At 38.6% G+C, this 1,203-nt stretch overlaps 1 protein-coding gene across 1 annotated transcript in view; it reads left to right on the plus strand.

Annotated features, from left to right (window-relative positions):
* The first annotated feature begins 909 nt into the window (after positions 1-909).
* LOC126712540 (uncharacterized) overlaps positions 910-1,203 on the plus strand; it is a 2,368-nt gene continuing 2,074 nt past the window's right edge. Inside the window, exon 1 of the mRNA XM_050411900.1 lies at positions 910-1,203. This exon is cut by the window's right edge and continues 117 nt beyond it. Within this exon, the coding sequence (XP_050267857.1) occupies positions 910-1,203 (294 nt within the window).

Here is a 1,203-nt window from a genome sequence, read left to right on the forward strand (position 1 = left end):
ATAGTATTCTAAAGGTAAACAACATTCTGAGCAAGACTAGTTAATCATTTGAATTACTAGCCCCACCCTCTCGAGGCCAGATTCTACTGTTTTCTAGTGTTTTTAGGCATTTTTTGTGTTTTAGCGTAGAATTTTTATTTATTTTCATTACTCTAGATTTTTTTCTGGGTTGCTTTTCATGGTTTATTCGAGTTTCCTTGATTGTTTATGAATGTAACTCGATCTTCTAATCAAGGTGATTTGCAGTACGATCCATAAATAGAAAGAACTTTGCGCAGGTTAAGGAGGGAAGCTAGGAAAAAATCTGAAGAGCACAATCTAGCTCTTGATTCTCTGTTTTCTAGTGATTTTGATTTAGAAAAGGAGGAATTCGTGGCTGGAAATCAAACTTTGAAAGAGCTTGCTGCCCCTGATTTGAATCAACAACCCTTATGCATAACATTCCCTACTTTAGATGCTACTACTACTTTTGAATTAAAATCTAGACTAATACATCTCTTGCCCACTTTTCATGGCCTTGCAGGGGAAGATCCTCACAAGCATCTAAAGGAGTTGCATGTGGTATGCACGAGTATGAAACCCACGGGGGTGACTGAAGATCAAATTAAATTAAGAGCCTTTCCGTTTTCTTTAAAGGATTCGGCTAAGGATTGGCTCAATTATCTACCCTCCGAGAGTATTAAAACATGGAACGAGATGAAAAGGTTGTTTTTGGAGAAATATTTCCCAGCTTCAAGGGTGGCCAACATTCGAAAAGAAATTTATGGTGTAAGGCAGCACAACAAAGAGTCCCTACCTGAATGTTGGGAACATTTCAAGAAATTATGTGCAAGCTGCCCCCATCATCAAATTAGTGAGTAGCTACTTATCCAGTATTTCTATGAGGGCCTTCTACCTACTAATAGGAGCATGATTTATGCCACTAGTGGAGGAGCTTTGGTGGATAAAACTCTCAAGGCCATGAGAAACTTGATTGCAAATATGGTGGTCAATTCTCAACAATTTGGCACAAGACTTGACCCTCCATCTAATCATGTTAATGAGGTAAATATCTCCTCCATTGAACAACAAATTATGAGTCTAACTTCTCTTGTTCGTCAAATGGCTATAGGTAATATGCAAATGGTGAAGGCTTTTGGGATTTGTTCGGTAGTAGGGCATCCAACTGATATGTGCCCAACTCTTCAAGAGGAACCCATTGAG

The sequence above is a fragment of the Quercus robur genome, chromosome 1, assembly GCF_932294415.1.
Source record: "Quercus robur chromosome 1, dhQueRobu3.1, whole genome shotgun sequence".
Classification (NCBI taxonomy): Eukaryota; Viridiplantae; Streptophyta; class Magnoliopsida; order Fagales; family Fagaceae; genus Quercus; species Quercus robur.